The sequence below is a fragment of the Helicoverpa armigera genome, chromosome 5, assembly GCF_030705265.1.
Source record: "Helicoverpa armigera isolate CAAS_96S chromosome 5, ASM3070526v1, whole genome shotgun sequence".
In the NCBI taxonomy this organism is placed as follows: domain Eukaryota; kingdom Metazoa; phylum Arthropoda; class Insecta; order Lepidoptera; family Noctuidae; genus Helicoverpa; species Helicoverpa armigera.
Window position 1 is genome coordinate 6,970,911 of NC_087124.1, and position 26,447 is coordinate 6,997,357.

Genomic DNA, 26,447 nt, shown 5'->3' on the forward strand with positions numbered 1-26,447 from the left:
ATGGATCGAGAGATTACAACCTACTTCTTGTCTTTGGAATGTGCGCTAGCGCTACACGGCTACACGTTCATATGACGTATATTAATTTTATCTTAGGTTGCGTCTTAAGTGATCTTTAGGCGAACGCGAAGCGGCGCGGGTAATGCACGAATTTCTTTCTGTAAGCCAGCTGGTACAACGGATCCTAACAAAAATAATTTGTAGGTCTTTTAAGTATATCCCTGTGACATTATTTTACTGCGGGTGTAAGAAGAACCATTTTTACTAAATCTCATAATGTCATAGGTTGCCATAACTTACAAGAAAGGGACTTCTGGCGGTAAAGGCGGGAAGAAAGGAAAAGGTGGGAAGGGTAGCATGGAGAGTGTTTGCGCCCGACTGCGCAAGAGGAGGAAGTAGACCGCATAACTGCAAACTGATTTTTGTTTTTTGATATTGTATTTTTTTTTGTTTTTGATAATGATATATTTTGATACCGATATTTTTTGATACTAAAGTTTATGTTGATGATAAGCATAGATGTGTCTAGGGTTAGCATACTCTGCGAGAGTATTTACTAATATCGCTAGAGTACTTGATAAAATTCTAGTTACGACTATTTTTGTGTTGTGTGTGTCGTACGTGCATTGCGTTCAATTTGTAAGCGTCAATATTGTATATCGATGCGACTACAATTTTTATAAAGGTATTTGAATCAAAAATTAAAAAGTTGCGCATTGGTAAATTACAGGTTTTTAATAATAAAACTTTAGTATGATTAATATATTTAGCTTTTTTATTTGTTACTATATAGACTTATGGAGATATAATATATTCATATAAATGGACATAGTTCACTTTCAAATATGAATGGAATTAATAACTAATACATATTGGAGGTGAACTAATCTTCAATAAAAAATATCCTTAAATTGTTCAAATTAACAATTGCACTGAGATAGCATGTGTAGCGTGACACGAATGAAGAAAATTAAGCGTTTACTTATTATGTACACTAAATGACTTCTTTGCTAGGCGTAGATATACCTAGCGCTTCTTCGTATCCTGTCTTCTTTTCGTGTTTGCCTGTAAATAAAATAATACGAATATATTTTCCAAGTTTTAGCTAATCTTTCCATCAAAAATGTGTGTGTTAAGTTACATGAAAAAGACCACCATGCCAATAAAAGCACAGAACGTATGTTCAGATACGGAGATAATTGATTACTTGAAAATAAAACTGAAATGTGTACCTTTCTTGGATGATTTATTCCTCTTGGATTCTTTGTCTTTTGATTCCTTTTTAGACTTTTTATGTTTTTCAGTCTTTGTGCCCTTTACGTTAGGTTCAGCAAGTGTGGCTTCTTCCTCCGGTTCGTCACTAAGTTTTACAGTTTTCTTGCCATTCGTCTGGCTTAAATCATCAATGAGCAACTCATCATCCACTTCTACTTTAGCCAATTCTGGTAGCATTAAATCTACTGTCTTTTGTTTAGTTTTCTTTTCCTTCCTCTTTTTCGTGGGTTTGTCGCCTGATGCTTTGTCAGCGGACTTTGTTTTCTTCGTAGATTTGGACTTTTTGTCCAACAGTCCGCTTTCAGGCGACGGGTACTGATGTATTCTTGACGTGAGTAATTCTTCTTCGCGTAGAGGCCTGTTAGTAAAAGGAACGTATTTAAATGACATGTTACATGATCACCACATGCGTAGGATGTTGGCTATCACTATCAAATTATATTAAGAACATTTATTTGTTGATAATTTCTCCTTTCTCTAAGTTTTGTAGTTGGGTATACTAAATATATATTAGAAATGAAATAATTTCGAACGTCGGCTTCTGCACGAGCGTGTGGGCAATAGCTATCATCATCCTCAGCTGCATCTTCGTGCATTAGCATATTTTTTTTGTGATTTTGACATAAGAAGAACGTAGAGTTGTGAGTAAGGGCTACCACGCAAAAGTATGGTTAGCCTACTAAACGGTTTGCCGCACAAAATCGCATCGCAAGTACACAAAACTGCGATGCGACGCCTCATGTGGGAGCCCTAAGTAGTAAGTGAGCGGTAAGTACTCTGCCGGGGCTGCGGGATTGTTCGAAAGAGTTACCGCGGCCCTGGTACATATACGACGGAACACGACGGTTTTTATTCAGTAAGAGTCTGACACTCCCTCACCGCTCGCTGCTAACCCACAACGGGAGCGGTCATTTGATGATTATTGACGTCGTTAAATAAAATTTAAAAGTAAATAAGTACTGACTGGTCGAGGTCGAGGTCGAGCGCGCGGTGCGGGTCGTCGGGCGGCGGCGGCGGCTCCTCGTCCGACAGCGCCGCGCCCTCCGGCAGCTCGCCGCCCTCCGCCACCGCCGGCCGGCCCAGGCTCGCCTCCTCTGCACATACAACATATTGTTATTACTCATAACCTGTACACCACTTAAGGAAATCTTGATAGGACTTTTTACACAAATACATACTGACAAATAATGAAATAAACTACTGCTTAAATAAAAATAATTATTGATTTTGTTATCATTTGTATGTACAATGATTTCAGTTTTTAAATAATAGTTACATTGACTGTCGAAAAAAATTTGGCAATAAGATACTTGTTTCTATGTATCATTTTACCTGTCAGGTGAGATGATCATGATAATAAATATACATAACTCACCTTCACTATCAGAATCACTGGACAGTTTATCTTTTTTGCTTTTTCGTTTCTTTGATGTCCGCTTTTCCTTTTTCTTCTTGGAACTTTCACGTGATATTAAGTATTTATCAGATCTCTTGGCTGTGAACAAAGTTCAATTGTAAGTCAGCAGTTTTTAACGATAACGCTTTTTAATATTGTTATACAAAATATACATACTATGGACTTGTAGAGGAATCTCAAGGGCAATCTCAGCGATGGGCACGTCGTCTTGTTGGTAGGAGCGCGGCGAGTCGTCTTTAAGATAGTGCGGGTTGTTCGCTTGCTCCTGTCGCCGGGCCTCGCGTAACTGCGGAGCAAATAACAATACAAATATACTATAGCACTTATTACAAGAGTATTTCGCAGAGTGAAAAAAGGTGTGCGTTCGCGCAGCGGAATGTTGTTGAATTTAAAGATTTTAATTATACAGATAATTAGTGTAAGACGTCCTATAATTGTGTATGGTAAATAAAAATTTGTGTATGCAGCCATTGTGGAGAAATTCACCAAAAACAGATTCCGCTGGGCGAACGTTGGCGAACGTTGTCCTGGCGGAACTTTTTTTAATCCTTTAGAAGAAAAAAGATGTGTCCGAAAATTAGTGTGTATTTGTGTATAATTGATTATGTATGAATGAAATCAGTGCATGCATAAACTTCGGAGAAATTCAAGTTTCCGCTACGCGAACGTTTGGCCATTAGCTAGTTGTCATATAAAACGCTTACATAGAGAGCTGTAGATTTTTACGTACGTTGTTTTGAATTTGTTTATATTTGTTTAAAAACCGGCCAAGTGCGAGTCGGACTCGTGCACGAAGGGTTCCGTAAATTACAGTTAAATCAACCTATCTCAAAAACTATAAGAGATACTTTGATCAAACCAAAAATCGTTGAAAGAGTTAATTAGCATGCATCACCTCTATTTTTTTTAGAATTTTATACCCCGTAGTTATAAAAATAGAGGGGGGGGGGACATACTTTTTACGACTTTGAGAGCTGATATCTCAAAAACCGTTCACTTTAAGAAAAATGTTTTTTAGAAAACTTTATATCATTTTAAAAGACCTTTCCATTGATACCCCACACGGGTATGTACATCGAAAAAAAATATTTCATCCCTCAGTTACATGTATGGGGGGCCCCACCCCCAATTCTTTTTTTTACTATTTAGTGTCATATTTTTGTAGCGGTTCATACAACAAATATTCCCATCAAATTTCATCACTGTAGTACTTATAGTTTCCGAGTAAATCGGCTGTGACAGACGGACAGACGGACAGACGGACATGACGAAACTATAAGGGTTCCGTTTTTGCCATTTTGGCTACGGAACCCTAAAAACAGATTTAGAAAAAGTCCTAGGGTTTAAAAAATAAAAATATGAACGTAAAATACACTTATTAGGTCTTAGTTCTTAAAGTATGCAGTTTGGGGTCTAGATTTTCACGTTTACACAAACCTTGTAAGTGTCTCCAACATGTTGCCAAGTATCAATGATATTCCGTTATAGTTCGGCCGCTCAGAGAATGCGTTTCTGACACATCGCGATTGAACTGACGACGTAACTTTGTAATGGCGTTGCAGTACGATAAAAATATTTTTGCTGGTTGTTTATCGTTTTAACAATTGATGAGCATTAAAACAACATTATTATATCAATAATAATCAATGAATGTTGTAATTTTGTGCCAAATTGAGTGTCAAATAACTTGGTAAACAATATTTTTCTAAATCTATACTGCGCTATTACAAGGTTATGTCAGCGCTTTATATTTGTAGTGCTGTGCTAAAAATAACAGGCAAGTATCGTAATCTGTTCTGGCTGATGGTTCTTATACAGTTATACTTATAATATAAAATAATACGTTTTGTTTTTCTTTTTAAGAATTTGAAAATAATGGACTATAAGATAACTTTTATGAAATATAAAAATAAAACTATGATCAAACTGAACGCGCGAAAGAAAGTAGCATTTTTATATTTAGGTTGAAAATGGTAACCCCAAATGGCATCATGGGCCGTCATTTTGTGACTAGCGTCACAATAGTCGTTTGTTGTCGTTTCGTGCGCTAAGACAAGTGCCTGTCGCCAAATTGGAGGCGTGACCACGAGCTACAGTTCCCTATGTGGCTTCTGGCTACCGTGGCAACTTGGCGACGTGGCCACAGTAGCCAGTATAATGGACACGGTAAAGCGCACCTCCCTCACACAGTCGCCAATGTGGTCGCCAGTCATCTTGCAATTTCTTGAGCGACGACGTAAACAATTGACTGTCGAGACGCCATGGCCACTCGACTTGGCGACATTTGGATGCCAGAAGTAGCCAGACCTGTGCCGCTGGCGACGTCGCCATGGCGTCCCAGTGAGGTAGAGCTCTAAAAACCTGATTTTGGAAGATTTTGACCGAGATATCAGGATTGATTCTGTTATTGATAATACCTAATATAATTATACACGTAGGCGAAGATGATGATGAAGACACCACCTCCTCAAGCGAATCGGAGTCTGATTAATATTCTGTACGCACATTCAATTAAATGTACTTACTTTATTGCATAGAAATACATATTGTAACTTTGTAACAAAGAATAAATAAAACGATTTTATTATATGAATATTACCTTTTTTTGGTTTCCACTTAAATAACTAAAATATAAATTTTAAATGATTCCGCCAATTTAAAACGAAAATAATCTTAAAATAATGCGGCGGTTTATTTTGGGGGAACGGTAACGAACTCAGTGTTATGTTGTGCCCATCACTAGTCCTGACGAACTGATAGGTGTCAGGAACGCATTCTCTGAACGGCCGAACTATAGTAATTAAAAAGTTATAGGATATTTTACCATGAACAGATCACTGTTTACAAAGCAGTCGAATATCACGACGTTCTAAAGTAATTGCATGGTAAAATGTATGCCAATAATTAGTTTAATCATTCAACTAATCACTTGCAAAATTTCATGTCATTAAATTCAGTAATTAAAGAAAGACAATTATAATACTGACGGAGCATCGAAACCCTACATAATCCGACCAAGTTCGGATAGCTACAAAAAAGCGGCCGTGCCATATGTCTAAGCAACGTTCTTAACTTGGAAGGTTAACATATTTATTAATATGGCACAGTTGCGTACACAAGCGTTAGGAAAAAATAAAACAATTGCATTTCTTGAATGAAAAATATTTTTTAATAATAACGCCACTATCTACGACATTTTAGTTAAAACACGTAACGTTTATTAACGTTATTTTTAATCACGTAGTTAAGTAATTTATGTAAGTAATAATAATAAAAATATTTTTGTACACTTATATTTAAATAGAGAAGTACTTGTTAATTAAAGATTTATTTTTATCGTAGATAGTGGCATTATTATTAAAAAAATATTTATCAATCAAGACACACAATTGTTTTATTTTTTCCTAACGCTTGTGTACGCAACTGTACCATATTAATAAATATTAACCCTCCAAGTTAAGAACGTTGCTTAGACATATGGCACGGCCGCTTTTTTGTAGCTATCCGAACTTGGTCGGATTATATAGGTTTTCGATGCTCCGTCAGTATTATAATTGTCTTTCTTTAATTACTGAATTTAATGACATGAAATTTTGCAAGTGAATAGTTGAATGATTAAACTAATTATTGGCATACATTTTATCATGCAATTCCTTTAGAACGTCGTGATATTCGACTGCTTTGTAAACAGTGATCTATTCATGATAAAATATCCTATAACTTTTTAATTACTAACGGAATATCATTGATACTTGGCAACATGTTGGAAACACTTACAAGGTTTGTGTAAACGTGAAAATCTAGACCCCAAACTGCATACTTTAAGAACTAAGACCTAATAAGTGTATTTTACGTTTATATTTTTATCTTTTAAACCCTACAACTTTTTCTAAATCTGTTTTTTAAACAAATATAAACAAATTCAAAACAACGTATGTAAAAATCTACAGCTCTCTACGTAAGCGCTTTATATGAAAACTAGCTAATGGCCAAACGTTCGCGTAGCGGAAACTTGAATTTCTCCGAAGTTTATGCATGCACTGATTTCATTCATACACAATCAATTATACACAAATACACACTAATTTTCGGACACATCTTTTTTCTTCTAAAGTCTATGGATTAAAAAAAGTTCCGCCAGGACAACGTTCGCCAACGTTCGCCCAGCGGAATCTGTTTTTGGTGAATTTCTCCACAATGGCTGCATACACAAATTTTTATTTACCATACACAATTATAGGACGTCTTACACTAATTATCTGCATAATTAAAATCTTTAAATTCAACAACATTCCGCTGCGCGAACGCACACTGAAAAAAGCCAAATGCATGTTTAAATCATTGGTTCACAATAACGATAAACTAGTGCTTCATTTTAAAGCATTTATTGAAATTATTTTCGAAACATGTCAGATAGGATTTTCATAGTAGACTGTATTAAATTTTGATCTTACTGGCTTGAGAACAAACAACACTTGAAGAAAGACTAATGGCCAGTTTCACCAGTTACTAATAAGGTTTCTCATAGTTTATCAGGAAATTATGTAACAGATAAACTATATCACCATTGATTTCACCGGTCTCGGATAGCAACATCTGGCAGACAGCATTAACTATCAGATAACTAACTGACATTTTATCGGTAACCAGTGAAACTGCCTAAATGTATGAAGGTAAGTGTTATGTTACCATAGCGAGTTCCTCCGGCGTGAACTGCGCGGTGGGGCGGGCGTCGCGCGGCGCGGGCGCGAACACGGCGGCCTCGCCCTCGCCCTCCGAGCTCGAGCTCTCCGACGACCAGCGCGAGTGGCACACCCACTGCTCCAGGTTCAAACTGGAAACACATTCAGGGTCGCTCAATAAATTTATTTATAAAATAAAATACATTTATTTCAGGTTTCCCCAAATACACATCATCACAAAATATAATTAATACAAGTAATTGAAAAATAAATAGAATGTCAAATAATTTGTCATTCTTTAAAACTGATTTTAATAAAATTTGGTACAGAGATAGAGTTGACCATGAGAAAGAACAGGATAGTTTTAATCCCGGACTTATGAAGAGTTCTCTTGGAAAAGCGATATATATCCAAACTTGACGCGGGCGAAGCTAGTAATTCACATTTTCTTTGACTGCGTATTTTTGATTCAATATCTCATTTATTATGTTTCAAAATTTACTATAATTTGGGTCATAGTTCATTGCAAGACTTTTCTAACGAGTCTAAACAGCTTTGATACTATGTTGTATCATGAATTTTCAGTCCATATCTTCCAGCTCCATAATCAGATTAGTTCGACAGGACCATACATACAATAGGCTAGATATGAACTAATAACTTACTCTGAAGGCATGGGCACTTTCTTCTGCGCTTTAGGCGCGACGGGCTTCAGTTCGCCCTCGAACAACTCTGCCAACTCCTCTATGAGACCGCCACTGAAGCCCTGCGTAGAACTCTCTCCGTTTACATCTTCGCTGTTCTCCTCTTTTTCTACACCATTACTGAAAATGTGTAAATAACGTTAATGTCATTAAACTGTGCAATATTATTAGCATTTTTTTCAATTATCTTGACTTCCTCAACCCAGTTTCCCAGGCAACCCAATACCTCTTGGTATGACTGGTTTTCAGCCTTTCTAGCTTCTGACTACCCACAACGCCTTCAATATTGCTTAATTTTATAATTGATCGACCCGTGCGGCTGTTAGTCACGAGCACCTATCGCTAGGTTTTCACCAACATATATTTCCCATACATTTTACATCAACTTATAACAAAGTTACCTCTGTTCATGTTCAACGAGCAAGGTATCATCGTTCTGCATGGCTGGCAGGTCGGCGCAGTCATTGGGGCTCAGCTTCCGCAGCACTATGGTGAGCAGCGCCGTCGCGTTGTGACTGCGCTCTTGTACTTCCATGTCTTCACTACATAGCAGAGGTCGTAGACCAGCTAGCGCCTCGCGGATTATCTGAAAATTAGTCATGAACATTTTATTGGCTTTTTGGACGTTATTCTGATTACACGTTATGCAAAGTATTGTTTAACTTTTAGGGAAGAAAATTTGATGTTATTTTGCTGTAAATATAAAAAAAAACCTCTATCACAGCATGTGAAACTGCCAATGTTATAAACAATAAACCGACCACCAACCATAAAAATCGGTTCAGCCAAAATTGATATAATCACTTCCCAACAAATTGGTCAAAATGAGAACCGCCTTATTTTGAAGGAGATAAAAAAATATAATGCTAAAACTCACAGCAATAGCATGTTCCATGTCGTTCCTCTCCTCGTATATCCTCAAGAGATGCGCGGTAAGCTTGAGCGCGGCGTGCACGCACACGGCGCGAGCTCGCACCGCGCCGCCGCCGATACCCGCGCATGATAGCAGGCCTGATACCGACTCGCGCATCACTGACTCCTCGCTGGATGTAAGAAAGTATACTTGTTGTGTATTTAGTTTGGTGCTTGAAGGGTGTTTTAATGAATCATATTTGAAGTTTAAGGACATTTTTTTAAAGTGGTTGAATGAAGTTTGTACTAATTACATTGAGTATAAAATTTGGTAGGCGTGTCTTCATACGACCAATTAGTAAGGCGCACATTTGTGCCACCAGATCTGCTTTTCTAAGGTAAGCAAAAAAGTATCACATTTTTTTAAGATGAGTCAAATTGAGATTCCAAGATTTTCTTACATACATGTAGTTAGTTAGTTATAAGTGAAGCTGATATAAGCGTGTAAAAAAACATTAATTTTGATAACTTCCTCACTCGGGATTAAAAGTAAAGGTCTAATAATTATAGAAATCACGTAAAACAAACTGTCTTACCGGCAGTACTCGGGCAGCACGTACGCGGCGGCGTAGAGCACCTCTCGCGAGGCGGGCCCGGGCGGCGCGGCGGCGGCGCGGGCCACCAGCGCGCCGCACTCGCGCGCCGCGAACGCGCGCACCTCCGCCACGCGCGCGCCCACCTCCGTCAGCTGCGCCGCCACCATGCGACCTGAGAACAACACGAGGTTAAGTTGAAAATGATCCCCTATTTAGGCTGAAACGGTGTACCGATAACCTAATAGTCCACTGTTTTGCATGGCTATGCCATTTAACGTAAGAAATTAATGCTCATTTTCGTAAGTATGTAAAGGGTTTATAAACTCATGATGGTTCAAAAACCATTTTCACTAAAGCTAATCGACTAATCGACTCGTAATTTGCATCAACTCATTTACCTATACGTGTATAACTTTATTTATGTGTGTCTTAGTGTATCTTGGACATAAATGATTGCCTTTTTAATAAGTAAAAAGGTGAAGGAAATCATCTAGAGGAAACCTGGACTCTGAAATCACCAAAACGCACTGAGCAAATGTTCTTCATCAATCCTGCGGCTCTATCCTTCTCTATGTGAAAGGAGGCCTGTGCCCAGCAGTGGAACGATAAAAAGACCGACGATTATGATGTGTTACAATAACAACATTTATAAATGTAACTTACCGTGTTTAGCACTAGTCTCCATCTCAGTAAGCTCGGTGAGCACGGTGACGTACCACTCGAAGTCAACCACATGCTGATAGTTGTTCTGCGAGCAAATCTCGATGATCCGCGTTAGCAACTCGTCGCGGTAGAGCGTGCCTTCCGCGCGGTCCATGTGTACCATCAGCTTCTTCACTATCTCCATTAAGTTCTTCTTTGATACCTGTTTGACAGATATAGAATTAAAGAGAAGAGAGAAAAAGGTACAAGAGTTGCGTCAGTTTTCGTCGAGTGAGTTGAGAGTATGCTTTTCCGAATTGGGATACTTTTGACTTGACGCATGTTGTCAATATGTATGAAAAACACAGCAGCACAAAATGCATCCAATGGCTAATTTTGGAGAAGCAATGTATGTACGAAACCCTTCGGATTCAAGGCATATGCGGGGTCTTTATGACCAAAAATAATCGTCTTTTAGCAGTTTAAGGCGAGGAATTGGTCAACAATAATTCCACCGGCACGCGCATCTAAGGCGCCAAAAGGGGTCGGAGCGTCTGAGCGGGGCGAGGATAACAATACGCGCGCTAGCTTATAACTAAAAGTCGTAAGCGACAAAATGGTTTTGTAATTTTATTATTTAGAAATGATAATTTGATAAAAATTCCTTCTACAATTTTAAAGAGTATGTATATACTCAACTACTAAAAAAGTTAAGAGCTTAAATCGGTCCCGTATGCCCATAATATGTGAATCTCTTTTTAAAAAGAGGTATGTTTACCGAGTTACCTTATCATGTTTCTACGTCTAACAAAATAAGGTTTATATCATGAACTTTCAGTTAACCAAGTTGTATTTTGATCCGTTTTGTATTTACTGAGAAAAATTGAAATCCTTGGCGCCAAAAATTCCAATTCGTCCTCTTAAACTAGGCGTGGGGTCCTGCAAATGCTACACGGCTGATCCATCACTATTAGTATTATATGTTTGTAGCTCTATCAAATAATATATGCTCATGAAATGTTTTACATAGGTCGGTACTTACCATACCATACAGTAGGCCCAAGGCTCTCAGCCTAATTGATTCGTCCTTGTCGTCAAGACACGCCAGGACGAGATCCTTGTGAGCCTGCACTGACTTAGGGTGGGACTTGAGTATTCTTGACATCGCCAACAGGCCCAAGTATTTCACTGTCAAAACATAGAATACGATTTATTGGGCAAATGAAAATATAAACAGATTTAGGCCAGTATTTAACAGTTTACTAATATCAAAATATTAATAGGTCATTAATAGGTCAGAGTAGGTACTTATAAAATCTTATTCTGTCTACAAATTGCTAGATGTCGCTCGCAATATTTTATTTAAATTTCGAAAGGCATACAATGTTCTAATCCCATACTTAATACTGCCCAAAAAAAGGCTATGTAATGATGGCTAAACGAGTAAGACAACAAAACTGCTCAATTATTATATGTACATTCAAAGTAGAAAAAACCAATAGACATACAATTTTGATCGCTGTCTTCGATGAGTATCCTGAGCTTCTGCACGCAGAGCTGCACGGAGGCGGCGTGGCCGGGCATGCCGCTGCTGATGCTGATCAGCACCGCGATCACCGTGTTAATGCACTCGTATAGCAGCGACATGGCTGACGTACTGTGAAATATACCCGGTTATATACATATCTGCACGAATATATGGACACGGTAAAGTTAGTTGAGTACACTGCTCACGTTAATTAACCCCCAGCACATAAAGTATAATAAATTTCGCCCACTAGTAAGGCTGTTACCCCACTGTCCCCACTGGAGTCTTATGTGTGTTGAAGTCAACATCGACGAAACTTTGTCGCTGCGCAGACGTTGGAGAGACGTCGACGCTCAAAATACCAGTGGGTTAGCAGCCTAAATAGTTGCCTTAACTTGGGAGGCGTTAAGTTATTTGAAGTTAACTGTACTTCTAGATACCTACTTGGTTTGCAGCATATATATTTTTATTTTAGGGTTCTGTAGCCAAACTCGTGTCATCATAAAAATATTGACCTTCCTTTTTTTTTTCTTTTTATCGTAATCAATTAATCATTGGCACAATATGCTAAAAGATAGATATTATGTATCTTCTATAAATTTGTCTATCTGTATCTAATTAGAATTAAAGGTACTGTAATATTCAACGTGTTGTCTAGACTTCGCATTGCTGAACAATTGGCCTTGACTTATGCTAACTACGGAATGCTTCACCCAGCGCGTGCCGCTCTATTTCTGTAGTATTAAATTTGTAGTGACTATCCCTTTATACGTAAGATCGCGTGGATTTTGTATTCCAGCATATAATTAGGTATTCATTAAATTTGGATGTATTGTGTACTTACTTTATAGACAATGTACATTGCTTTATAAACAAATAACAATTATGTTACAAGTCCAAGTCTAAAAACTAGTGTTTCCAAGCTCTAGTGTTACGAACACGCAGTGCTAGTGTAAAGGATAAGCTTATTTAAATAAAATGTTGAAAAAGCAATGCAAGCAGTTTCTTACAATTAATATCCTCAAGTACTGTTCTAAACTTATCTATTTGAAACTTAACTTTTGTAAAATCTATCATAGTTAATTATACTAAGTTGCATTCATGTTAAGAAAATAATTCATTATTACATTTGGTAGTTGCTTTATGTATTTCATTCCACTATTGTTTTCTAAAATTTTCGTTTGAATGAAATAATAATATTACGAAATGTAGGAAATCTTAATACATATAATTACATCAATATGCACAAATGAATGACCTTGATTTTCATTTTTGTTTCACATATTTCCTTCTCGTATAGCAGAAAGCGTCATAAATTGCACAACTTTTATGATAAAGCAGAAGTACATGCTTACTACCAGCAAGACCAGCATGAATTAATCGAAGAGTGAATATCTGAACTTTAAACATAAGTTTGGAATAACTGGTCGCGCATATTACTATTTTCTTAACATGAACACACTATATCTAATTTTGAATTTACGAGAGTACACTTTATATTCCTTTCACCCCATAGAGACTACATGTAATGTAAAGACGACACAACTGTCTACACATTGCTGGAAGGCTGTCAGTGACAGAACAACAATTTGGCCATGTCTGTGGTGTGCCTGCTTCAATGGACAGTAACTGACTCACCTATGTATTAAGTTAGTTAATGGTTCTATCAGTTTCTTGCCAAGTCGAGGCTCTAATGGGGTTAAGGCACCAAACTGCAACAAACACAATGAAACTACATAAGACTAGCTTATGTGATAGCAACCAATAGCTAAATGATGTCAAGTCTCTTGTCTAAGGTCCTTCTAGATGTTGTTCCTGCCTCCTTCATTCATTTAATTTGTCGACGATTCCTTTGGTACATGTTGGAGAGAAATCAGCAGCAAACATAATACAAAAATGTGAGCCTGATGTGCCAATTCATAAGTGTCATTCGTGTGGAATTTTCCTTTATTGACAAGCAGGAATATAAGCAATGTAAAGAGAAAATCTGCCTTCATCCAACATTTTTAATATAAATTATTTGTAAATGGCAATTCCTATTAAAAAAATGGTCTTTATCATTAGTTATATTCCAGCTTTGGTAAGTCAGAATGTGGCTTTGTGGCTAAGTTGTATAATAATTTCAATGGTGAGGTGTGGTGAATGAGTCTAGCAGTTTGGGTAAACTCTGTTTTGAAAGTTTTACTAGTGGTACCTGCAAATTAGATCTATGAGGCTTTGGGTTATTTTTCTTCCAATGTCTGGTTCATACTGTGTCATTAAACCAAACTGTGAAGAATCATAAGTTATTTGAGATGTTTATATTAATTGTTTAGACATTTAAAAATTTAAGAAAACAATCATAATTAATTTGAAAGAATATCTCAATAAGCATTTAGTCAAAGAACATAATGCAGCCTGTATAATCTGATAGAAAGTGACCACTGAAAAAAAAAAATGTTATTAGTTTCTCATTGAAAACCAATTACATACCAATTTGATAATTTTAATTAACATCCAGTTGTTGGTGGATGTTGTCATCAGTTTGAAGAACACTGGAGCTAGTGAGAGGTAGTTTTTAGGATTTTTCCTTGCTAATTCACAAACTACATTAACAGCAGCTGATTGGACACCTGTAATTATGAATAATGTGAAATACATTTTTTATTCTAAAGTACTCTTCAATTTTTCAAGATATTTCATATCAATAATAATATTACCTGGATCAGGATCTTCTAGTTTCTCTTTTAGTTTTGGGAATGCAGGTCTTAGTGCCTCTGGATACCTTAGAAATACTTTGTACATCATGAGTACAGCTTTCATCCTTAAATAAGGTTTAGTTGAACTCATCTACAAACAATTACAATATTATTGTGGTTGCTGTATGTGGAATTGAGGTAAACAAGTGATTAATGAGCAATTAATTTCCCAGAGACATTAACAGATTAAATAGCCTCACAAATATTTTGTACTATTTTCTATTTAAGAGTATTGTGGTCTAATTAACACTTTCACACATTATTGCATTGGAAATTTTCAAATGGATGTGAGATTGCACATCACATTGATTAATTACTTCTCATTGAGCTCTTGAGTACAATACTTAAGACAAATAAAAAAAAAGATATGTATCAGTAAGATGAGTGTAACTTACCAGAGTCATGATGTCATTCGCAAGGTCTCTAGCTAAGTCATGGGATATAAAACAGCTAAGGCCACTGAGTGCAAGCCCTGCTTCATACTGATTCTGTGCATTCAAATCCTTCCTGATCATATTTGTAGTGAGCATCAATAGTTCTGAATCTGCATGGAATGACTGACTAGCCGCTAAGTAACCAATGCGCTTGTATGTGAATTTGTTGGAACTCATCACTTCTATTATGTTGAATATAGCCCAAGATATGTCATATCCCAACATTTGGAGCTGAAATAATTTATTTAATTTTGATATTTATTTAATAAATAACAATAATAGTTTAAGCCAAAACATGTTTTTTTACTCAAAAGTTGTACAACCATCACATATTCATGTTCAGAAATTATAACCAGATATTTGAATAACTTTGATTTGTAGAATACTATATCGTCCCAGTATTTGTATTCTATAAAGATAAGTTACCATATGGGTATGTTATCTGGACACATATTGGTACTGTATACAAAGTTTATCAAATTGTATACCTACAAATACATTGTGATAAAGGAGAACAGAGCTAGTATTATATATTCATGTATACTTACATATGTAAGTTTCGCCACTGCATTGGCCTTCACTGCTATGTTTTCTTGGCGCAACTCTACTTTTATTTCTTCCATACATTGTGCTATATACTTGGACTAAAAATTGAAAAATGATATTGAATTTATTATTTATTCCATTATTTGGCAGATATTAATAATTTATTAGATTAAATTTTTTGTCATATGTACTTCAGGTAACACCCATCATTTTAATGATGATCAACATAAATCAACTATTAAAATATGTCCCAAATGTAAGATGAAGAAACAGATGTTAAAGAATTATGTTTATTGTGTGGATTAGCATATTGACTTCATCACAGACAACAATGACCTATAATAAATTGCATTTGTGTCAATAAAAATACGTTGCCAATATAAATGTGCGTACAATTTCATATCTAAACTTTAATTCATAAATTGTGGATTCTGAAAGAGATTTTAGGGTCCCCAGAAAAACTTTGAATAGTTTCTCATTACAGTGGATCATTCAAGCAGCAAGTCCCAGACTACCAAGTGGGTTATCATTGGCTAAATATTTAATTTATTAATTGAATCGGTGTTTGCTACACCATAATGTGACAGTGGAGGGGTACCTACAAAAGGAAAGTGTCAAGAATGTATTGTTGATCAGCGTGTGGGATTGGCCCCAGCATCCGTGCTAAATGATGATTTAATAGAAATGGGACATTAATGCACATATAAATACCTCATTATCTTTATTATTTCTGATTCCTCGAACTAAATCCGTCAGATTTTTATCGAACATCCTCTCGAAGTTTCCTTTGACTTTTTTCAAAGCCATGTTGATATTATAACTTATCTGACCATTAATTACAATTCTGTTATCAATTAAATTAAGTAAAATTAAAGAAACATGTCAACAAAATTACAAAATTGAAAAACTCGTAAGCAATTATGTCTACGTCAAGAAATTGACAACCATACATACTACCATAGACCAAAATAAAATCAAATATATTGACGTAAAAAGTTCTTTCATTTTTAAAACCTAGTCGATTAATCGCATATTCCAGTGATCAATGCGGAAAGTGGGTATATTATTAATTTTGGAAACTGAATGCTCTGATTCCAAATTTCCAATACAAACAAATCTAAAGTAAAGAACTACTACTGAGCCAGTTGTGCCAACCAAAATAGTAACTACACTTTGATAGGCCTCCGGTTTCTAGAATAACATTGTGCAATATTAAAATAAAAACAGGTTTTGGATAGCAATATCCGGCAGAAATTACTAGCAGCCTTTATCTGATAGATAACGTTAATCGTAATAATGATCGGATAATTAATTGACACTTTATCGGTAAATACGATCAAACTCAGTAAGACCGGGCCGTTATATTGTAAAAATTGATAGATCATCTAGGAAGCGCCTTATTTGTGGGAAGTGGGTTCAAAAAGTGGTTCAAAATAAAATAATAAATACCAACTCCATTCATTTTTGTTTCCTATAGACATAAAACATAAACAATCCCATTGATCGGAACTGTCAGTTTTGAGTTTTGTCCGACAATCAAATCAATGTCATTGTCATATGGAAAATTATTTATTTAGCTTTTATTACAACAAAAAGAAAAACAGTAGAACCTTAACTTTTGGATTTCCTAAAGAAAAATGATTATTTTGTTAAGTGAGTTACAGAAAGAACATCTTAGTTTATTAAATCAGCATTCTGTACAAGGTAAGGAAGAAAGATTCAAATCAAATCAAAATCGTTTGTTTTCTAAAACTGTTCAGTACAAGAAGTTTTAAAAAATACGCAAGCCTGTGATAAATTGGGGCTTTGAGCCCAATTTACATTTACAGACTACCTTAGCTCATTGGATATAAACTAGTTAATCGGATTTGTAATATGGTCTGCACTATCGGTTTACTCATTGAAATTTCCTTACTATTTGTTTCAGTTTTGATAGATTTCTGTAAGCTAGCACTAGACTACCTGAACAACGGAAGCAATGAAAAGAAATATAGTATCGCGTCAGGTAAGGAGAAGTACCTAGCGTACCCACCATTTGTGCAGTTAGATGAAATGGTTGCTTTGCCTGCTTACTCTGCTTATTATTTTTGCTTGCCTGTCTCTCGTTGGTACAGCGCTTGTGGTATAACTTATAACACCCCAAAGGAGACCTTGTATGAAGATGTGAAACAACTTTCTATTATCTTCCAGAAAAACTCAATGTTTCAATAACGGAGGTACAAAATTTGGTACATGCATTGGTATATCTGATAGTAGAAGCATCTAGACTTAATGTAAGTGATGAAGTTTAGTTTTGTTTCAATTCTAAAAAATATGCAGACTATATTGCTAAAGTATAAGTAATATAAGCAATATATATAACAATACATGTGGGAATGAATGTCGAGTGGAATGGAACGTGACAGAATATGAGGGAGGCGTGAGCGAGTGAGCGAAGGAGTGAGAGAGAGGGACTGAATGAACGGTGTTAGAGGCAACCACGCGGTACTGAGTGTAACGAACGAGCCAAAGTTGTTGAAATAAAAGTTGTAATAAGTGTTTAAAACGGGATTTTATTTCAAGTCATCGATCCCCAGCACGAAGAGAGCTACAGATTTTGGGGGCTCGTCCGGGATCGATCAACGACGAATTTCCACGAAGTTTTCTACGACGCACCGGCCGGCGCGACGCGGCGGCCATTAAATTTGAATTACGAAGTTACGGAGCACGATGGAATCGAAATCAACGACGATTACGACTGCAGCGGCGCCGGTGGCGTTCGGGCTCACAGAGGGGCTCATCGAGAAGTTCAGCGGAGACGACAAATCTTACTCGTCGAGTAAGTGGGCTCAAGACATCGAGGATAACGCTGAGATATTTCAGTGGACGCCGCAACAAACTTTGATCGTAGCTCGCCGGTCACTCACCGGGACGGCTGAGCTATGGTTAAAATCCGAGAAGGCATTCAAAACCTACGGCGATCTCAAGGCTGCGCTTGTGAAGGAATTTCCAGACACCGCGAACGTCAAGGAAATGCACGAGCTAATGGCGGCACGCAAGAAATTAAAAGGCGAGACGTATTATCAGTACATGTTGCATATGAAAGAGCTAGCGCGGCGTGCGAAATTTCCGACTACATCGCGATACAGTACATCGTGGATGGCATCGACGATTACGAGAGCAATAAGGTGATTCTGTACGGCGTGACCACGTTTCCAGCATTGAAGGAAAAGCTGGCTTTCTATGAGAAAATGAAGTCCAAAACCAGGGAGCGAGAAAAGAGAACCGAGAGGTTAAAAGGTCATGCGAGGTCGGCGGAGGCGTCCTCGGCAGCATCGGGATCGGCGAGGCGGTGCTATAGCTGTGGTGACATGGGACATGAAGCGGGTGTGTGTAAAAACGGATTGAAGTGTTTTGGGTGTAATCAGTTCGGTCACATTCGTAACCAGTGTCCCGTAAATCCGATGAGATCTACGGCTACAGCATCGGCATCGGGTCATTCAGGCGCCAAGATGGCGGGCGCAGGCGGCAGCGGCGCTCACGGCGGCCGAGGAGGCGGGCTTCCGGTTCCGGGAGGCCGGAAAGTTGGGACCCAAGCGACCCGCGGCTATGTTCGGAACGGTGAACGAAGTAAGCGGAAACGAGACTGTCCGCGCGGTCATAGACAATGAAACGTCACTGACATTGACAGATGTCAACACTGTAAATGTGACAGCTACGAGTTACGAAGATCGAAACGTTAACATCACGCATGTAAACAAATGTGTTCGGAAGCCGGTAAAAGACATTAAAATTAATAATACAGTTTTAAATGCTCTCGTAGATTCAGGTAGTGATGTGAACCTATTATCTTTGTTGTATTTACCTATGTTGAACGCCGAAGTGGCGAGTGAAACGTTAACGATGTCTGGATTAGGCCGTAGTGAAATACAATCAAGGGGCAGCGTCTCTGTTGGACTTGAGATTGATAATCAGTGTTTTAATGGTGTAGTTTTTCATTTAGTTCCACCAGAGGTGATGCCCTACGACGTAATAATAGGTCAAGAGTTCCTGGGTCGTGTTACTGTGGTAATGAATGAAGGGGGTATTAGGTTTTTTCCCATTGGTTGTTGTGAATGGGTTGGTCAAATTGATTGTTTTCCAGGATGTGTAGCAGTCAATGTTGATCACATTCAAGATCCAGCAGTAAGGAGTGAGGTTATGCAATGTGTTGAGGAGTATAAGCCATTGTATAAGGAAGAGGCCCCGATCCAACTTCAAATTGTATTGAAGGATGACATCCCAGTGCGACAGCGACCCAGACGACTGTCACTTATGGAGCAACAGGTAGTGGAAGATCAAATCGAGGAATGGCTTGATAAAGGCATCGTGAGGGTGAGTTTCTCAGATTACTCCAGTCCTTTAGTGCTAGTAAAGAAGAAAGATGGTTCGACTAGGGTCTGTGTGGACTATAGGCAGGTCAACAAGAAAATAGTTAAGGATGAATTTCCACTTCCCGTAATCCATGATCTGATTGACAAATTGCAGGAAGCTAAGGTATTCAGTGTACTTGATTTGAAAAGTGGGTTCTTTCATTTGAAGGTCAGCGAGGAGTCTATTAAGTACACATCATTTGTCACTCACCACGGGCAGTTTGAATTTCTCCGTGCCCCGTTTGGTTTGTCCACCTGTCCCAAGACTTTTATGAGATTTGTGAGTATAATCTTTAGGAATTTGATTTTCCAAGGAGTGTTAATCATATTTATCGATGACATTATAATTCCAGCCTTGGATGAAGTTCAGGCTGTATCGAGGTTGAAGCAAGTGCTAGAAGTCGCAGCACATTATGGCTTGGAGATTAATTGGAAAAAGGCGAACCTACTGCAGCGTGAAGTTGAGTACTTGGGCCACAGGGTGAAGGATGGAGAAGTACGGCCGAGTACAGATAAGGTGGATGCAGTCATAAGGTACCCTGAGCCAAGAACCCTCAAGCACTTGCACAGTTTTGTTGGATTGACAAGCTATTTCAGGAAGTACATTGAAAATTATGCTTCTGTGGCGAAGCCATTGACTGATTTATTAAAGAAGAATACAGAGTTCATATTTGAGGATAAGGAAAGAAAAGCTTTTGAGACACTGAAGAATAAATTAGCTAGCGGACCTGTTCTGAAGATTTTCAATCCGAAGTTGAAGACTGAATTGCACACCGATGCCTCAGGTGTAGCATTGGCTGCAATACTCATGCAACACCATCCAGGGTCAGGCTTACACCCAGTACATTACATGAGTAAGAAGACAACTGACATTCAGAGCCGGTACTCAAGCTACTAATTGGAAGCACTAGCCATCATAGAAGGTATCAGGAAGTTCAGGCACTACCTTTATGGTATTCCATTTAAAATAGTCACAGACTGTAAGGCTTTTGAATTAACACTTAAGAAGAAAGACTTGTCAGCCAAGGTAGCCAGGTGGGTCCTCATGCTCAGTGAATATGATTTGAAGTGGAGCACAGAGCGGGCTCCAGGATGCAGCATGCAGATGCTTTGAGCCGCATACCAACAGTGGCAGTGGTTACTACTCTGCAGGAGAGTTTACGCCAAGCACAAGATCAAGATGATGGCATAAAAGCCATAAAGGAAATTTTGAGAGGAGGAAGTCCATACGACGATTATTGGTTAGAAAATGGTGTGTTGTATAAGACTGAGCAGAAGCTGTTTGTAGTGCCAAGAAGTTTGGAGAAAGAAATTATTAACAGAGTACACAGCAAAGGTCACTTTGGAAAGTCTAAGATGAAAGAGTTACTGAATAAGGAATATTACATTAGAGATGTGGACAAGAAGATGCAGGATTTTTTATTGAGTTGCATTCCTTGCCTACTAGCAACAAGGAAGGAAGGAAAACAGGAAGGATTCTTGAATCCGATAGAGAAAGAAGGTGTTCCATTTGATACCCTGCATTTAGACCATATTGGTCCACTTACAGAGACAAGAAAGCAATACAACTACATACTCACGGTGATAGATGGGTTTACGAAGTTCGTATGGCTGTTTCCCACGAAAACTACTTCATCATCAGAGACATTAAGGAAAATTCAGATTCATCAGCAAATATTTGGGAACCCGGTTCATAACAGACCGGGAACGGCATTTACAAGTAATGAGTTTAAGAGTTATTGTGAAGAAGAAAAGATATCTCATGTAAAGATTACTACTGGTGTGCCACGTGGTAATGGCCAAGTGGAGAGAGTACATCGAATACTTATTCCAGTTTTAACAAAACTATGTTTGGAGAATCCTGCAGTATGGTACAAGCATGTAAGCAAAGTGCAGAGGGCACTCAACTCTACTTTCCAGAGAAGCATAAACACAACACCATTTGAACTACTGATGGGAGTAAAATGAAGGGTAAGGAAGATTTGGAAATTCTACAACTATTACAGGAAGAAAATACACTACAATATGATGAAAATAGAGAGAAGATAAGGCAGCAAGCCAAAGAACAGATTCTAAAGATACAAGAGGAAAATAAAAAACAATATGATAGAAAGAGGAAGGAAAGTTCAAAGTATAAGGAAGGTGATTTAGTGGCGATTAAAAGAACACAGTTCGGTCCAGGGTTGAAGCTGAAACCTAAATACCTAGGCCCTTATAGAGTGGTGAAATGCAAGCGTAAGGATCGCTATGACGTAGAGAAACTTGATAGTTCTGTAGAGGGTCCCCAGCGTTCATCCAGTTCAGCTGACCAAATGAAGAGATGGCCTCAACACGGTGACGCCGAGATGCTGGAGGAGTAGCAGTCACCTTACTCCGCAGGTTATTATTGCAGTTCTTATTTCAGGAGGGGTTAACTTTCGTTCATTATCACAGTGCCATGGCGTAGGGCTATCTGTACCAGAGTATTTACTATGTTATTTTTCTATGTAAAACTAAACATTTTGTTTTCTAAACCTATAAATTGTATTAAGTTCAAGTAACATTTAAATGTTTTGCCAATGTAGAGTTGTATGTTTTAAATTCAGAAACAAGATTGTCTTGTAGGAAGTAGTTATGTGTATTAGGTTGTTGTAGAGTATGGTTCCAGTTTATTTTATTTAACTCAATTATGTAGTGGTTATTATGATGTTTTAGTCTAGTTAGTACATAAGATTTGGTGTATGTCTGAGGACAGACATGAGTGCAGGACGGCCGAATGTGGGAATGAATGTCGAGTGGAATGGAACGTGACAGAATATGAGGGAGGCGTGAGCGAGTGAGCGAAGGAGTGAGAGAGAGGGACTGAATGAACGGTGTTAGAGGCAACCACGCGGTACTGAGTGTAACGAACGAGCCAAAGTTGTTGAAATAAAAGTTGTAATAAGTGTTTAAAACGGGATTTTATTTCAAGTCATCGATCCCCAGCACGAAGAGAGCTACATACATATATTGCTAAAGTTTTAATTTAGTTGTCAGATGCAGACTTAAAATCGTCACTGGCCATAGCGGGTTTCTCTGCTGAGCAACAAGAAGTATTGGCAAAGTTGCACAACACCAAGAAAGCTGAGTTATCCGATGCATTGTACCTTCTGCAACAGAAAGATCCCACTTACCAGGACCTCTCTTGGAGATTTGAAATCCAAGTAAGTTAACTATCGTAAGAAAGATAACTAAGGACATAATTACTGATTAAAAACTTCTTCAAAGGTAACATGATATTACAACTATGTATCTAAAATATTTTCTTAACTTTCAGGTTGCTTCACGAAGTAACATGGAACAAATAAAACCAATAATTGCTATGGATTTTATGATCATGAAACCTAAAAACTATGGACTTTATACTGATCACAAAGACAGAACAGGGCATGAGAAAGAAAAAAGTTTAACTCCAATACAGATAAATTCAAGTATACAAGATGCCAAAGCAGCAAGTCACTGTCAAAATATAGTGAGCCATATTCTGCTCCAGTGTGATCTACCTAATTTATTGCATTTAACCAATAAACTGGAGCAAGCATTAAAGGAATCTAAAAGCCAACATGTACGAAAAGTACAGAGATCTCTTTAGATAAAAATAATAATTTATCAGCAGCTCTTATTGCCATTTTTTTTGTACAATACAACGTTACTGAATATAGATTTGTTTTATTGTATTAGAATGATATTAGATGGCGCTCTGAGTACCAGGCGATAGTAGGCAACATGTACACGTAAAGCGTAATTTCCAAGGTATACAAAAGAAAGGCGCGGCTGCTATCCGCCGATTACTGCGCCTAACTCACGCGTTATACTTAGGAAACGGCACCAGAAATTCGCATATCGACCACTAGTACTTACTCCTTTTGAGTAGGCACTTAAACAATCTTGATAATTTTATGGAAAAACTAAGTTTAAAAATAAGATGTAGCTTAAAATCAATGTTAATACAATAATGACCTTTACTTATCAGAAATTTTATTTTATGCAGTTTGATTACTCTTCCTTAGTTAAGTGCCTACTCAAAAGGAGTATAGCTGTTTCCCTGCAGTTTCACCAAAAAACAAAACAAAAAAAAGTTGTGTTGTCAAAGTCTTTATTATGTATCAGATTAGCCATGCATTTAAGTTAACCGATTTTGTGCGGATGGTACCACAGCCCTGGACATTTTTTGTGTGAATAGCGTGTGACAACTAAAAGGAGTCAAAGTATTGACTTGTAAAACTCGACTTAATACATATAATATTAAAGTTCTGTGTGGTTATCATGTAGTATCGTCACGAGTTCTGCGTCAATTAATGATGATTGCGCTGATTTCTTCAACAGGAAAGGCCTTGATTCTGAAGTGTATGTTGCATCTGTGTACCTACCTAGAAACAAATAAATAAAATAAAAGTAGTCGTTTGTAACGTCAGAATAACTGCTTTTTAATAATAAATTCATAAAAAGTTGTTATTGGTTACAGTATTTAATCCACATTTTCCAATCAGTTTTTTTTTTCTTAATCTGTTGACCGAAGGTGTTTTTATGATTTTTGTTGTGACTTTAGGAATTTAGTATAGATAAATTAGGCTTCTTTTTTGCGTTCAATAATATTGTGTTTCTCCAAATAAAATCCGTGATATATTACATATCTACAGTAAAACCACTAGCAGTTCCTACGTGTTACTTGTAGTTGTACTATAACGATAAGCAAATCATAACCAGCCGACATATTGCCGGTTATGCTCAGGGTGCATCTACACGGTGCAAGTAGCCTAGGTACGCATGTTGAGGCACATGCGCAGGTAAAATGCATTTTAAAAACGTGCGGGTCCAGCGACTAGCGCCAATTGATAAATCGGCTACGTGGACATGATACCTATCTATAAAAAGTCGTGTTAGTTACACATTTTATAACTCAAGAATGGCTGAACCGTTTAAGCTCAAAATTAAAGAGGAGCTTAGACCCTGGAAAAGGTCACAGGATAGTTTTTGTCACCATTCGGGACGCGAGTGAAACCGCGGGCAGAAGGTAGTTATTTGATAAAATTAAGTGTCAACTTCTGTAGTTCACAAACTTTGTTGAAATAGTGCAACATGCAGTTGTTAAATATTATCTGCACCGTCTTCGTTAGGCACCTACCGCTAAAGTTACCTTTGTGACGAATCCATAATCAATCCTGTAGTGCCAATTTTATTGAAAATATTATACCTACCTAACATTTTAGGTCTCTATTATGTTTTTCAGCAAGCCATTTCAGCTGCATCCGGTTAGACTGGTAGCAGACCCCAACATAGTTGGGAAAAAGCTCGAATCGAGAGATGAGCAAACCATCTCTAGATACCTAATAAAATAGGTATTTGTTTGTAGATTTAACCAAATAAATGATGAGCGATGACGTCAAGCGTGACGGGGCTCTACTGGTATCTATTGAGATAAAACTAAGATATGTGTAGGTGTAGGTAGGCAAGGTTTGCTTACTACTCTTAATATTACGTTAAGTAATGTTATTGCAATAAACACTGATGTTAGTATTTGTATGACACGCTTCAGTTATGGAACTTATGGTTGTAATGATTCGGTAAACGGAAAAAAATAAAACTATTTAGTATTATCCAAAATTTTAACTGAAACAACAACAAAGAAGGCTTATTTATTTACTAACCGGCTATACTTAGTTGTGGTTAATTTTAGTGTTTTATCTGTCAGTCTGTTATCAGGGAGGATTTTCTAGACTTTTTTCCCTCGCGCCCCGGGGGATCATCTGCCCGTATCCAGATAAAATACAGTTAGCCTAATACCTATTTTACTCAGGGATACTTTTTGACTAGTCCGTTTCAAATCGGGTCGGTGATTTCGTAGACTTTCTACCATAGACATCAAAATAACTAGCGGAGATGCCATAACGGAAAATCTCCTAAGATACAGTTATCGGCACGGATATCGAGCCATGACCTTCACCTGCGCAGAAGCGATTTACTGCCTTATTGCCTTATGCGTACGGGTGCGCAAAGCGATCCCCACTCTTCCGCCGAGAGCCCAATACCTATCCGTGCCGATATCTGTAGTTGGGCGCCAAAATCAGGATGTTCGGCAGACGAGGAACGTTACTGTCTCCGCCCTTATGCGCATTTTGAACCTAAACATTTTCTGTAATACATAGGTACCAATAATCGTGGACTGTCTGAGATGTCTCAAAGAACCCGAACGCCATGTTATATAGTTCGCAACTAACCGTTTTGGCCTAGAATTTGACCTAGAAGAAGGCTAGGCGCCTGACCTCACTGCATTATGGCATCTCCGCTTATCTATCCTTACTCCATGCTTTATGTCCTAGTATGTATTGGTACGTATACATTAGATATACTGCCATATTAGGTTTTTTGAGTCACCACCATATTCTCTGACTTTCGCTTTTGGTCCCCCAGAAAAAATAAATAGGAATAGAACAGGTTTCTAGCATGTGCTTGACAAGTAGGCCTCTATACCTCCGAGCTAATATGGCAATTAAATAAAAGAAAATACCTAGACGAAAAGGTGTGAATACGACTTATATCTATCAAGGACTGGTAAAATAAATACCTAATAGGTATTTGTATGATAATATTAAATTCCTATGTAATTTGCTTCTTGCATAACTG

General features: G+C 37.6%; 3 protein-coding genes across 3 annotated transcripts; 2 read left to right on the forward strand and 1 right to left on the reverse strand.

Moving 5' to 3' along the window:
• Positions 1-747: 747 nt before the first annotated feature.
• On the reverse strand, positions 748-16,371 carry LOC110374245 (AP-3 complex subunit delta). The gene is made up of 19 exons (XM_064034694.1): positions 16,126-16,371; positions 15,417-15,512; positions 14,830-15,099; positions 14,396-14,525; positions 14,169-14,308; positions 13,335-13,408; positions 11,677-11,825; positions 11,211-11,356; positions 10,190-10,391; positions 9,527-9,698; positions 8,956-9,121; positions 8,480-8,664; positions 8,040-8,198; positions 7,382-7,526; positions 2,849-2,978; positions 2,651-2,770; positions 2,240-2,369; positions 1,233-1,633; positions 748-1,065 (listed from the first exon to the last, which is right to left on the reverse strand). Exons 1-19 carry the CDS (start codon positions 16,219-16,221, stop codon positions 995-997), a joined length of 2,982 nt encoding a protein of 993 aa, XP_063890764.1. The 5' UTR covers positions 16,222-16,371; the 3' UTR covers positions 748-994.
• A 252-nt stretch (positions 16,372-16,623) lies between these two features.
• Positions 16,624-23,482, forward strand: LOC110370725 (COMM domain-containing protein 2). Its single transcript, XM_021326641.3, has 5 exons — positions 16,624-17,118; positions 17,342-17,419; positions 17,605-17,687; positions 22,814-22,987; positions 23,101-23,482. The coding sequence occupies exons 1-5, from the start codon at positions 17,052-17,054 to the stop codon at positions 23,413-23,415; spliced, it is 717 nt and encodes a 238-aa protein (XP_021182316.3). The 5' UTR covers positions 16,624-17,051; the 3' UTR covers positions 23,416-23,482.
• On the forward strand, positions 18,124-21,485 carry LOC135116951 (uncharacterized). Its single transcript, XM_064034949.1, has 5 exons — positions 18,124-18,511; positions 18,613-18,782; positions 18,877-19,222; positions 19,538-20,085; positions 20,159-21,485. The coding sequence occupies exons 1-5, from the start codon at positions 18,124-18,126 to the stop codon at positions 20,189-20,191; spliced, it is 1,485 nt and encodes a 494-aa protein (XP_063891019.1). The 3' UTR covers positions 20,192-21,485.
• Positions 23,483-26,447: the final 2,965 nt, after the last annotated feature.

What these genes read in the sequence shown, in the direction of transcription:
- LOC110374245 (XM_064034694.1), bottom strand. Translation starts at nt 16,221, where the DNA reads ATGGCTTTGAAAAAAGTCAAAGGAAACTTCGAGAGGATGTTCGATAAA. An exon ending in GGAGACTAGTGCTAAACACG is followed by an intron (nt 9,699 to 10,189) that starts GTAAGTTACATT and finishes TGTTGTTCTCAG; the next exon opens with GTCGCATGGTGGCGGCGCAG. An exon ending in ACATGGAACATGCTATTGCT is followed by an intron (nt 8,665 to 8,955) that starts GTGAGTTTTAGC and finishes ACTAATTTTCAG; the next exon opens with ATAATCCGCGAGGCGCTAGC.
- LOC110370725 (XM_021326641.3), top strand. Translation starts at nt 17,052, where the DNA reads ATGATTATTTTGTTAAGTGAGTTACAGAAAGAACATCTTAGTTTATTA. An exon ending in AAATCAGCATTCTGTACAAG is followed by an intron (nt 17,119 to 17,341) that starts GTAAGGAAGAAA and finishes TATTTGTTTCAG; the next exon opens with TTTTGATAGATTTCTGTAAG. An exon ending in CTTGGAGATTTGAAATCCAA is followed by an intron (nt 22,988 to 23,100) that starts GTAAGTTAACTA and finishes CTTAACTTTCAG; the next exon opens with GTTGCTTCACGAAGTAACAT.
- LOC135116951 (XM_064034949.1), top strand. Translation starts at nt 18,124, where the DNA reads ATGGAATCGAAATCAACGACGATTACGACTGCAGCGGCGCCGGTGGCG. An exon ending in TATGAAAGAGCTAGCGCGGC is followed by an intron (nt 18,512 to 18,612) that starts GTGCGAAATTTC and finishes CCACGTTTCCAG; the next exon opens with CATTGAAGGAAAAGCTGGCT. An exon ending in CCAAGACTTTTATGAGATTT is followed by an intron (nt 20,086 to 20,158) that starts GTGAGTATAATC and finishes TTATAATTCCAG; the next exon opens with CCTTGGATGAAGTTCAGGCT.